Genomic DNA, 9,524 nt, shown 5'->3' with positions numbered 1-9,524 from the left:
CCCCCCCCAAATGCTACTAGCCATTTATTTATCCACGAGAGCCTCGTGGGCATAGTGTTCCGTACTCTGATGACTTGACAAAAATGAAAACAAGGAACTCGTATTGCAGGATGCCTTTCCCCAAGCCCCTGTCAACGCTGCAGTAGCAGTATACACAATTTGAGACCTGTTACTATTCAGGCAAGTTTGACCGGACTGATCACATGCCAGCCGTAAGTGTACGCAGCCTTCTTTTACACCATGCACGCCGCCTCGTCATTACACCTTCAAACTGTGTCTGAGAGAGAGTTTTGGCAGTCTTACCGCAGCCATCATGTTGTGGAGCAATTCTGATTCCAAAGCTCGTGTCACAGCACAAGCCCTTTCGATTGGAGCACTTTCGACACGGAGAATTTGGCAAAAGGGTGGGTCAATGTCAGCGCAGTAAAATCTTGACCGAACTCGTGAATGCTTCGTTACAGTCAGACCTGGGGCCTCGTCGTGCCCTGTTCAGAATACAGTCTTCCTTCAGAGGTCAGCTTCACCACACGGTGAGGCTGAATCTTACGGCAGACCATTCATGGAGTTTCCGATGCCGAGCGTGGTTAATGCTAATGAACAAGTTTCAATCATGTAGTCCGTCTGTCATGAGCTGACCCGAGGCGGTTACAACAGACAGCTTCGAAATTCCATTACCAAAGTCTGCTCTCGCTTCTATCATTTATCTCGCCACCACAAGCAAAAGCGAAGTCGGCCTCTTGCGCGCTACGCATTGACAAGGATCTCAAATCTACTTCACCAGCTTCTCACGCTCCGCGTAAAGCTTGTCAATGACATCGGCATGCTTCTGAACATTCGTCTTGCGCACGATTTGCCCTTTGATTCCTCTAGCCAGCCCTCGCTCTTCTAAGACAGCGACCATCTCTTTCGGAATCCGCATCTCCTTCCTCAGCTTAGCATTGGCCTTTTCGATCGTAGGCCAGACCTCTTCCATGAAAAGCTTGTGATCGGCGACTTTGCTTGCGGGCTCGATCAAAATGCTAGGCGGGAAACGGTACTCTCCTGTGACGAAGGTGCCAGAAACACCCGGATGGGTGCTGATAATGTCTTCCAGAGGAATAGGGTTGATTTTACCAGCATGTGCCAATACTAGAATGTCGTCTGTTCGCCCGTAGTACTTCCACAGGTCTGGTTTTGTCGGGTGTGGTACGAAGAGATCCTTGGTGCGATGTTCGTCCACACCGAAAGACCAGCATATGCCTCGCTTCGAGTGCAGCTCTTCCTCCTCTGGGCCGGAATCTTTACGGATGACAAGTTCATGAGAGCCAACTTCGTCTCCCACGGGTTCGAATACCGTTTTGTAGTACGGATTGAAGTGAAAGTATTCGTAGTCTTCTGGATCAACCTTCAGCGCTATTGATTGTCAGTGTGTGCTATACCATCATATACTCTTGGCTCTTAGGCGCCATCGTACCTGGAATGAATCCCGTCTCGGTCGCGCCGTAGATATTGAGAGTGAATATCCCGTTCGCCGCAATCGTCTCGGCAATATCGTGCCGCAGGGGTCCTCCTGCGTAGAGGACGGAGTGCAGTTTACGCAGTGCTTCCACGCCGCCAGGAAGCTGACAGATATTCTCCAAGAGCAACGGCGTGGCAGAGATTGTGTCCACTGATCTGCGCTTGAGAATCTCAAGGACCATTGCGGCACTCCGTGTATAGTCTGCTCTCGCAGGTAGCATGACAGTCGCACAGTTTGAGTACATGGGTCGGATGTTGTTCATGATGAGGCCTCCGGCATGGGCTTGTGGAAAGATTGAGAATGCGAGCTGGCATCCTTCAATGCCTGCTACAGGGTGTATACTTCGCTTTCCCGGTGGAATAGGCCACAAGACGTCGCATGTTGCGAAATAGCCGTTTCTAAAGGTGATGGGCTTGGGCAGACCGGTCGTGCCGGAGCTGTGAACCGAGAGCACTGGGTCGTTCCTGCTCTCCTCCCAAGTCTTGTTAAAAGGGAATGGCCTGGGGTTTGCGTCCAGCCAGTTTGATAGTGGTGCAAGCTCCGAAGCTTCAAATCCAGGACGATGAGATTGTATGTTCTCGATGACAGCTCGCTCTTCCAGGGAGTAAAAGGCTTTGAAGCATTTCATCTTCTCGATCACTGCCATGACACCTTCGATAGGGTATCGAGGGTTGATGAACAAAGCCTAGGTTATGTGAGCTTTTAATGTATAAGCACTCGTGAAGCTCGCCGGTGTGTTACCTGGAACCCGCATTTTATCGCAGCGTAGAAGAAGATTATATAGCGGTAGTCGTTCGAGCCCATGTACAAGATCGCTTCAAACTGCTCGCTCGTACCAAAAGTCTCTTTCAAGTTCCAGGCGCAAGCATCGACAGCCTTTGCCAGTTCCGCGAATGTGAAGTCTCGGAAGCCATCTTCAATGTTGTCTGTCAACGGGAATGAGCCAAATACTTTGTTGGGTTCTACTTCAGCTCGTCGAAACAGAGTGGCTATTGTCGTTCGGCGTCCTCGAGCGGCAGGAGTAGCTGGATCAGGGTTACTTTCAGAGAATGTATCAATGTGGCTTGGGAGGCCCATCGTGATGATTAAGGGTTTGATTGGTGGCAAATGTAACAGCGGAATGTCAAGACTTGCCAAGTGCGCGGTGAGCGTCCACAAGACATGATATAGTCTCTCATCAGCCGTCTGTTCAACAGACTTTTGTCCTCTGGCTTTTGCCCCATTGGGACAATTGCGCTGAGTGGAGTCTTTCGTCTCACAGACACGTAAACCGCTCGAAAAGGCGCAGCTAGCGATTCCGGTTACGTGAGATGGTCCGCGTGGATGGAATCCTAGGCCAGGAGGCGTGTGGTCTACATAAAGGTGCCCACCTAGTTAGACTAGGGCATAGCGAATATGGGATGAATAATAAGACAGCATCGGCAATTGAGATAGCCTGTTAAATCTGACTCGGTTGGCCTCTCGAGTTCGGTTCACGAGCGAGATACTTTTGACTATCAGCTCGCTTGTTAGTAAACAGATCCGATCTTGGTCGATTGTAGTGGCGTGCGTGTGCGCCGTGTCGATGATATAATTTGACGCCATTCGCAAATATCGCCAGGGACAGGCAAGGTGAGCAATTGCAGTATTGACTCGAAGTCGTCATCTGAGCCGTGACAAGCAAGTCTTCAGGCTAGCTGGCAGAGTGGCAAGACTCAGACGGACCAGGAAGCACCTCGACAGATACTGCAGATGCAATAAGCGAATAGCGCATCAAAGGTCCAACGTATCATCGCAAGGAGCGTGAGGTAGGGCAATTTGTGGAGATGTCCGTATGGCTAATAGTCAACTCTTTCGTGTTGAGAGTGGAGCTTTTCGTTTTTTCAGCCCCCGAGGAGCGCAATCCTGACCACTTGCTGTACATGGTCGACCCTAATGAACAGTCAGCTTCGGCGACGAACAGCGGTGAAGCGTTGAGACGATGTATTTCGAATCGACGGAAGTCTGATATACAATCATGGCTTCCAAATACTTTCAAGAATGAGAGACTTGCTGTTGTACAGTCTCAGCCTTTGATTATTGGCAAGATTCAACGCCTTGGGACGGACAATTGAAGAATGGCCAGCATTCCAGCCGGAGATGCGCAGTGTCTCATTGATGGCTTCAGGCTTTTGCGCTCGATTACACGAACTTGCTGGCTTGCTTCAAAACACGTTTGGCGTCCTCTCTGACTTCCTCAGTAATTCTTGCGGCCGATTTGACGCTGTTCGCAAGGCCGACGCCAGCGCCAGCATAAGTCGTCAAACGAGCGCTTCCAGGGGCCCAGCCATCGTCACCCTTCTCCAACGCTTCGTCGTACAAACGCTGATTTTCTTCGATGCTCATGCCATTCTTCGCATCCTGCCAGGTTTCATTTAGGACGCCACGTCCACCGAAGCGCTCTGGCCAGTCCCTCGTGCCTCGCAAGGTGTCGTAGATTTTCCCTCTTGCCGTGTTAGCCCCTCCATCTGAGGCCTGTACGACAGCGTCGCGGTAGCCTTTGGCGATATTTGCTTCATGGGAGAACAGATATCGGGTACCCATGGTCCATCCTGCGGCGCCCATTGCGAGAGCTGCTGCGGCACCACGTCCTTCCATGATGCCGCCGGCGGCGATGATGATAGGCTTGTTGCCTTTGGCGACTGAAGCGACCGCATCGTCGACCTCTGGTAGTAAGGGCACTAAGCCAGCTCCCTCCATGAGCCCGTGGCCGCCTGCATCTTGTCCTTGTCTATGAGCGCACAGTCAGTAGCCATTTGAGAGAAAAAGGGTGGTTTCCGCCCTTCGACATGCTTACACAACAAGCACATCTGGTTGGCAAGATTTGGTAACTTCTACAGCCTCTGCAACGGTTCCAATTTGAATCCATATTTTGGTCTTCTTATTCGTCGCTCTCCTGATTTCCCTTGTCCACTGTGAAAATTGATCCAAGTCATTGGGAGCGAAAAGCCAGACCGCAGCGGGTACGTATTTGGCGACAATAGGAAGAGCTTCATTGAGCAGATTGTCGCCGGCCCACAATAGGAAGCCGACGCCTATTGGCAGCACTTCTTTTATCTCTCGCAGCACTTGTGCACCTGCTTGCAACTGCTTCACTCTTTCAAACTCTTTCTCCAAGCTTGAAGCATCGTTGCCAGCGCCGACGAAACCCAGACCTCCAGCTCGAGACACTTCCACCGCGAGGTCAGCCAGTGCGATCAGGCGCATAGGACCACACGACACAAGCGGCAACTTCGTCCACGGATAGTCCGCCTGCAGGCGCTTCAACGTCTCCATTTTCGAGTTCGATACCGGTGTCACGACTCAGCCAGCAGTCGGCAGACCCGTTCTGATATTCTGCTTCTCGACAGCGTCAAACAGCGACTTCGGCGAGGTATGACACATGAGCACGACGGTGTGGTGTGCACCAGCTGACGATGCTTCCAGCTTCTCCTCGGCTGAAGTGAGGTGTGTGAAACCGAGTCCGAGAAAGAAGGTCCGGCCCGCTGCGTGAAAGGGACGTGCAGAAACGGCCATCGCGACTTCCTCGACTTCACCACCAACACGCTCCGTTTGATTCACCTCCAGTCACCGTTTGCCAGGCAACTTACGTGTTGCGACACTTTAAAAATGAACGCCCCAGACAGGTACGTAACATCTCCCACACCACCACTGCACAGAAAATTTGTACATCAAGAGCATCACCCATCATGCCGAATGTACAATACAAGGGCGGATCAGACCGTTTTTGGGGTCGCGATGCAAACCGCAACCGTGTCGCTGCTTGCCAAGACCCTCGCATATTTGGCGCGCAGGGACCCAGGTTTCTCGATCTCGATGTTGACCAGCAGTCAAGATACGAGTCCTTCATCCTTGCCGACGATGAGAAGAAAGTCGAGGTCGACCCAGAGACTCGTAAGTACCGCGCGCATCATTAGTAGCTGATCGCAAATGCTGACCATCCCCAGGCGTCCCAAATGCGGCCATGTTCACCTTCAACAAGGAGGATCACACCCTCGGCAACCTCCTCCGCGCCAAGCTCGTCAAGTCCCAGCACGTCCTCTTCGCCGGCTACCAAGTCCCACACCCACTCTTCGCGACCTTCAAGCTGCGTGTGCAAACCGACGGCGAGGTGACTCCAAAGGAGGCGGTTGTCGCGGCGTGCAAGGATCTCTTGGGAGAACTGCACAACTTGGACCAGGAGTTCACGAAGGAGTTTGAGCTGAAGAAGATTGCGGGCGCTGGTGCAGAGCTCTAGGCATTAAAAAGCATCGAATTGAATGTTTTGATGATTCGACGCATGGTATAAGGAGTTACAACAAGGACTGGATATGAAAACGGCGTCCTCGGTGGCTGGGGCTGTTCTGCATGGTGATGATACCCCGACAGTCTCATAGAAGGACTGAATGCTATTGATTTTCGACGGACACTTAATATATCTCATCCGTCCCTCTTCGTGTGTCTCCGCGCCTCGCTGGGTAAGGTCCTGTGAGTACGCCCGACTTGTGTACTGCGTCTCCTCACGGGGTACTTGGATTTCTATGGCTGTACAGCTGCTTGTTACTAGTCACCGCCTTCAGGTTGCAGCAGAATGTCCACAGTGTGAAGGTGTTTTGCTCTTGCCAATCTTGCAGCGTTTGCATGTGAAAGTCTTGGCACACGCCCTTTCCCCATCCGAATCCCGACCTTTCGACGACACTTCTTCTCGACACGTCTTTGTAACACATGGTTAGTCACTCAGACATGTAGAGTGCAAGATACACGACGAGTTAAGAAGCCAAAGTGACAAGCAATCGACAAGCCAGCTGACTTCGTTCAGATGCCGACGCAGCCAGACCAGCCGCTAGAGGCGGCTTCACCCCTACTTCGCCCAAGACCGCTACTGGACCTGAAGACACTCAACAGATTTCCTGGCGCTGCCCGACAGCGTGAACTCATCAAGCTTGTGGACAAAGTCTCTGGCAACGGCGTCCACCTCTTTATCCACTACACCTCGCCGATTCTGGAAGCCAGACGCAAGACCTTGCTCGCAAGCGGTACGACAAAGAAGAAGTATCCGAAATCGACAAGCCAGCTATGGACGACTCTAGATGATGAGCAAAGGGGGTTCTGGGATCATCAGGTCAAACTGATCCGCTTGGGCATTGCGAACCGCACATTGGGACATGAGCATTGCGTGGAAGATGCTGGGTTTCGCAGTGAATGGAAGGAGTGTTTGCGATTCTCTGAAAATTCTGTCGCCACATACTTGCAGCTGCCACTGCCCACGTACCTCCAAGAGACTGAGGATAGCGCCAGACTCGCTGTGCTTGATGCTGGCGTGGACGCAACGAAGCCGAAAGATGAACCGCCCATATATGAGATCAAGAAACTCGACACGATAGATATTGAGTGCGGCTCCAACGAATCTCGCCTTGAAAAGTCAACCGCACCTCTCGACCTCCTCGACACCATCCGAGAGCCGTTCACTGCAGAACCTCGAATTATCTACGGCAATTTTGCTCAGCTCTATCCATACGACTCCATCCGCAGGGCCGAGGGCAAGCACCAAACAGCACTTCTACGCCAGCTCGCAGACCTACTGGATCCCACGGGCAAGGAGTTCTTCTATTATTACGCCACGCCGCACTTGTGGAAGAGCATTCGTCCGACTGATCTCGACGAGACTATCGCCAGCGTTGCGCATCGCCTATGGATGCTAATGCCTGGGACTATGAAGAAGCAGTGGGCAACGGAAAGCGCGCGGGCTAAGAAGCTGCTGGGAGACGGGAATGTCGACGGGCTGAACAGGCTGCGGTTGGAACGAGACTGTGAAGAGGTTTGGAAACTGCACGAAATGGCCGAGGAAGCTATGAAAGTGGAACTGTCTAAGAGAAGCGTTGGCGACGAAGATGTTGGCTTGGAAGATGCCGATTGAGCGTCGAAGCTCATGCGAAGTGGTTGCAATGACGGGAAGAAGAGAGCGGGAATGGCGTTTAAGACAGAAGGACTCAAAGCAGAACGTGGGAACCTACCAGCTCGACGTTCCCTACTCATGCCTGCGATATTCTCCAATCCTTTCAGCGTAGGAACATGCCGTGCGGTGGATCAGTAGTGCTTGCAATGCCCCTTGTCTCAAGAGAAGACCGGTGCAAGACGATCCGCATCGCTCCCGGGGTCGATCGAGACAGCGCACGAATATGTATAGGACGTGCCTCTCGAACTGGGTAGACTGAAGTCGGGCGCGCAACAAGACGTTTGCCATTTTCATTTCAGGCTAACTGATCTCCACTGACTCTGTTCGAGCCAGGTCGCACCATGATACCCATCAAGCCATGTCGAATATCCTCAGAACGCCTCTTTTCATGCTCGTGGTTTACGATGACTTGGCGACACGCTTGCCCTTGGCGTTCTTCTTGGGCGTCTCGGAGATGGTAAGGCCTGGAGAAGGGGAATGTGTTAGGAACTGTGTTTGGAGTTTGTGGGGAGGTGTTCTGGCGTACTTGGTGGGAGAGACTGCTTGAGCTTCTCGGCCTTGTCGTTGTCCTTGACGGCGAGGGTGTACAAGTAGCGCTGGCATCGGACCTTGAACTTGGTCTGGCCGGTGGCCTTGTTCTTCTTTATCCGTGCAGCTGTTTGCGATCAGTACCCATAATCTTCCAATCGCCCGGCGTCTTGTGCTTTGCACGTACAGGAGGCATCCTTGCGGCGGGAGATCTCGAGGAAGGTCTTGATGTCGTTGATTTCGCGAGGCATGATGGGCGATTCGTGCTTCCTTGACTGGGCGCTGGATTCGAAAAGTTGATTGAGACCGAAATTGAATGCGGGTGGATTTCGCGCGGAACTTACTCCGCCTTGGCGTGAAACTCAACTTCACGTCTTCCCGCGCGTCTCTTTCTCGTCCCAAACACGAAACAAACAGAGATGGCTATCCAGCTTTCAGAGACCGACAAGGTGCGCATCGCGACAGAGACGGCAGAAAGTTTCATCGATTCCTTCTACACAGCTCTAAACAGCGCCCGCAACACTCTCAAGGACTTCTACATCCCACACATCGAAGGCGCCACACCGGGACGAACTCTTCCACACATCGCCTACAATGGCGACCTGAGCACAGACGGCGCTGAATTCCAGCGAAAATTCGAGGAAATGCCATACACATACTACGAAGCTCAGTCCGTCAATGCCCACATTCTGAACCCCTGCATCGATCCAAACGGAGGCAGGACTCAGAAGGAAGCCGAGCGCAATTTGAGCATCACTATTCAGGTCAGCGGTTATGTGCGGTTGATCGAGCGTAAGGATGGCCCGATGCGCGGTTTCTCGGACCAGATCGTACTGGTGCCGAATAAGGAGGAAGTTGGAGGGAGGGGAAATGGGAAGACGGGTCAGGGACGGCAGTTCTTGATTCAGGTGCAGAACTTCAGATATGTGGTTTGAAGAGGAGTTTTAATCATTCCTGATGGAGATGCGAAAAGGCTTTAACTGTTGGAGCAATGGCCGCTCGAGTTCGAACATGATCTCTCCAGGTCATCTTGGAGGACGAGTTCATCATTGCAAGGCTCGGTGGCACGGAGTCACTGGGAAACATCAGAGATGTTCTAGAAAAATAGGAGAACGATGGTGAGTAGATCCTTGGGCCTTCTCAATGGATAGTCACTTACCAATGTCCTCGACAGCATTCGCGGCCATGTCGAAAGGCGGCCGATCGGACTGATGTACGAAATGTCCAACTCAAGACTGCTGTGCGTCTCTTAACCAGTGACTGCAGGGCAGCGTGCTTACCTCGCCCGCGACGGCTGACTCACACGGGCTGAACCACAGCATACTGTCTGCCACGCATAGTCTATGCACTTGTGACGGCCTGGGCGGTTTGTATTCACTTCAACCTTCAAAAATTGGCGTCACTGCCGGTTGAATCCCATTCACTTGGCGTTCGCAGCTTCGAGATATTTCTGCACCTTTGTCTCGTGACTAAATCTCACGAAGCGCTGGGCAGCCACTCTCAATCTCACTTCCTCCGCTCTGCCGTCCCGCCAAGTCGTCGCTT

At 52.4% G+C, this 9,524-nt stretch overlaps 6 protein-coding genes across 6 annotated transcripts; 3 read left to right on the top strand and 3 right to left on the bottom strand.

Annotated features, from left to right (window-relative positions):
* Nucleotides 1-769: 769 nt before the first annotated feature.
* M409DRAFT_53013 (uncharacterized protein) lies at nucleotides 770-2,575 on the bottom strand (the record flags this gene model as incomplete). Its single annotated transcript, XM_033812245.1, has 3 exons — nucleotides 770-1,392; nucleotides 1,454-2,183; nucleotides 2,240-2,575. 3 exons carry the CDS (start codon nucleotides 2,573-2,575, stop codon nucleotides 770-772), a joined length of 1,689 nt encoding a protein of 562 aa, XP_033669944.1.
* A 1,083-nt stretch (nucleotides 2,576-3,658) lies between these two features.
* M409DRAFT_21063 (uncharacterized protein) lies at nucleotides 3,659-4,792 on the bottom strand (the record flags this gene model as incomplete). The annotated part of the gene is made up of 2 exons (XM_033805683.1): nucleotides 3,659-4,247; nucleotides 4,314-4,792. 2 exons carry the CDS (start codon nucleotides 4,790-4,792, stop codon nucleotides 3,659-3,661), a joined length of 1,068 nt encoding a protein of 355 aa, XP_033669943.1.
* A 333-nt stretch (nucleotides 4,793-5,125) lies between these two features.
* Nucleotides 5,126-5,911, top strand: M409DRAFT_65352 (uncharacterized protein; the record flags this gene model as incomplete). The annotated part of the gene is made up of 4 exons (XM_033816469.1): nucleotides 5,126-5,142; nucleotides 5,352-5,410; nucleotides 5,464-5,729; nucleotides 5,885-5,911. 4 exons carry the CDS (start codon nucleotides 5,126-5,128, stop codon nucleotides 5,909-5,911), a joined length of 369 nt encoding a protein of 122 aa, XP_033669942.1.
* Nucleotides 5,912-6,314: 403 nt separating this feature from the next.
* On the top strand, nucleotides 6,315-7,412 carry M409DRAFT_21061 (uncharacterized protein; the record flags this gene model as incomplete). The annotated part of the gene is made up of 1 exon (XM_033805682.1): nucleotides 6,315-7,412. One exon carries the CDS (start codon nucleotides 6,315-6,317, stop codon nucleotides 7,410-7,412), a length of 1,098 nt encoding a protein of 365 aa, XP_033669941.1.
* Nucleotides 7,413-7,850: 438 nt separating this feature from the next.
* On the bottom strand, nucleotides 7,851-8,230 carry M409DRAFT_65351 (uncharacterized protein; the record flags this gene model as incomplete). The annotated part of the gene is made up of 3 exons (XM_033816468.1): nucleotides 7,851-7,915; nucleotides 7,978-8,106; nucleotides 8,167-8,230. The coding sequence occupies 3 exons, from the start codon at nucleotides 8,228-8,230 to the stop codon at nucleotides 7,851-7,853; spliced, it is 258 nt and encodes an 85-aa protein (XP_033669940.1).
* A 168-nt stretch (nucleotides 8,231-8,398) lies between these two features.
* Nucleotides 8,399-8,914, top strand: M409DRAFT_65350 (uncharacterized protein; the record flags this gene model as incomplete). The annotated part of the gene is made up of 1 exon (XM_033816467.1): nucleotides 8,399-8,914. One exon carries the CDS (start codon nucleotides 8,399-8,401, stop codon nucleotides 8,912-8,914), a length of 516 nt encoding a protein of 171 aa, XP_033669939.1.
* Nucleotides 8,915-9,524: the final 610 nt, after the last annotated feature.

This window comes from Zasmidium cellare (assembly GCF_010093935.1).
Source record: "Zasmidium cellare ATCC 36951 unplaced genomic scaffold M409scaffold_11, whole genome shotgun sequence".
Taxonomy (NCBI): domain Eukaryota; kingdom Fungi; phylum Ascomycota; class Dothideomycetes; order Mycosphaerellales; family Mycosphaerellaceae; genus Zasmidium; species Zasmidium cellare.
Note: the sequence above shows the minus strand (reverse complement) of the source record. Positions and strands in the feature narration are given on the sequence as shown.